Source organism: Mandrillus leucophaeus, unplaced genomic scaffold (genome assembly GCF_000951045.1).
Source record: "Mandrillus leucophaeus isolate KB7577 unplaced genomic scaffold, Mleu.le_1.0 Scaffold99, whole genome shotgun sequence".
NCBI lineage: Eukaryota > Metazoa > Chordata > Mammalia > Primates > Cercopithecidae > Mandrillus > Mandrillus leucophaeus.
The window spans coordinates 1,789,770-1,791,378 of record NW_012110807.1 but is presented as its reverse complement, the minus strand read 5'-3'; the positions used below and the strand labels follow the sequence as shown (position 1 = coordinate 1,791,378).

General features: G+C 52.0%; 1 protein-coding gene across 1 annotated transcript in view; it reads right to left on the bottom strand.

The window, feature by feature from the left end:
- The window catches only part of FNBP1 (formin binding protein 1), a 119,902-nt gene that overhangs the window by 5,944 nt on the left and 112,349 nt on the right, over positions 1-1,609 (bottom strand). The window contains exons 13-14 of the mRNA XM_011971202.1: positions 705-826; positions 257-393 (exon numbers count right to left, since the gene is read on the bottom strand). Of these exons, the coding sequence (XP_011826592.1) occupies positions 257-393; positions 705-826 (259 nt within the window). The remainder of the gene's footprint in view (positions 1-256; positions 394-704; positions 827-1,609) is intronic.

The following is a 1,609-nucleotide window of genomic DNA, read 5'->3' as shown; positions in this document are numbered from 1 at the left end:
GGAGGGAGGGAAGGAAGGAGGGAAGGAGGGAAGGAAGGAAGGAGGGAGGGAAGGAAGGAGGGAGGGAAGGAAGGAAGGAGGGAGGGAAGGAAGGAAGGAGGGAGGGAAGGAAGGAGGGAGGGAAGGAAGGAAGGAGGGAGGGAAGGAAGGAAGGAGGGAAGGAAGGAAGGAGGGAAGGAAGGAAGGGTGAAAGAAGAGTGACTCAGCTATTACGGTTTTTAAAAGGCAAGGGAATCCAGCGGACACGAAATGTCACCTTCAAACGTGTAGAGAGCTTTGCATGTCCCTATGGCAGGGAGGGGCTCCTCATCATCAAACTCGTCGTCAAAATCCGTGGCCAGCACCTTCACCTCACTCTCCTGACTCTGCTCCTCTGTGTAACTGCCATCTGGGCTGCTCAAGAAAGGAAAACACAAAGCAACTAAAGCGACTGACCCCAGGGAGGACTCAGGTTGAGTCCCTGTGACTGGAGAGCGCTTGCAACCCCCGCCCCTCAGCGAGTGCTGCAACTGAGACTGCGGTAAATCATCGGCAGGCTCAGATCTCACACCCCACGTGGCATGGGGAAAAGTGACAGGTCAATTGTAACAGACATTTTGGCATTGAACAAGTGCCTTACGCTCATTCCAGATTCCGAAATTTAGAAATAAATAGAAAGCCAACAGGCTCCCTTGCCAGAGGCAGGCGCTGTGCAGATACTGTACCTCTCGCGGTCCTGGGCGCAGTTGTTGACCGTGGGCGGGTTCTGGCTGTCGTACAGTCCGCTCTGCCGGCGCGCCTGCTCGCTGCGTGCTGGGAGCCGGCCTTCAACCTCAGCCAGCCAGGCCTGGAGACGAAAGCAATGAGAGACTCCAACCTAAGGCCATCTGAGGGCCAGCCCAGAGTGTCCTAAGGTCCCAAAGGCCATCTGAGGACCAGCCCAGAGCGTCCTAAGGTCCCAAACTCAGGGGCTGCTCTTGGCCGTTTAACCCAATGTGAGAAAGTCCGCACCGGGGCGGAATGGCCACGTGTCCTGCATTCGACTGTTTAAATGTACTCAAGGGCGGCTGCTTCCATTTCACCCAAAGTTGGAGACATAGAAACAAAGCCATATTTATGTGGTTGCCCATGACGAGGCAGAAAGCACACTGGACTACGCTGTCCCCTTGGGCTTTTAAGCAGCAGTGCAATCTTGGATAAGTCACTTCTAGTTTCCTTTTGACCATGAGGTCACCATGCGATACCCGAGGGCACAGCCATGCTTAAGCAGTGACTCAGTTTGAAAGTCACACTTCCCATTTTTTAGGAGTGTAACTTTTTTTTTAATAGAAATGAAACTTGTACTTAAAAATTAAAGTAGATAAAATGATCTTCAGCAACACTGGAAATGGTATAAAGAAGTCAAAGGAATAAAAATGATCAGAAGGCTGGCCATGGTGGCTCACACCTGTAATCCCAGCACTTTGGGAGGCTGAGGCAGGTGAATCACTTGAGGTCAGGAGTTTGAGACCAGCCTGGCCAACATGGTGAAACCCTGTCTCTACTACAAATACAAAAATTAGCTGGGTGTGGTGGCACATGCCTGTAGTCCCAGCTACTAGGGAAGCTAAGGCACGAGAATCACTGGAAC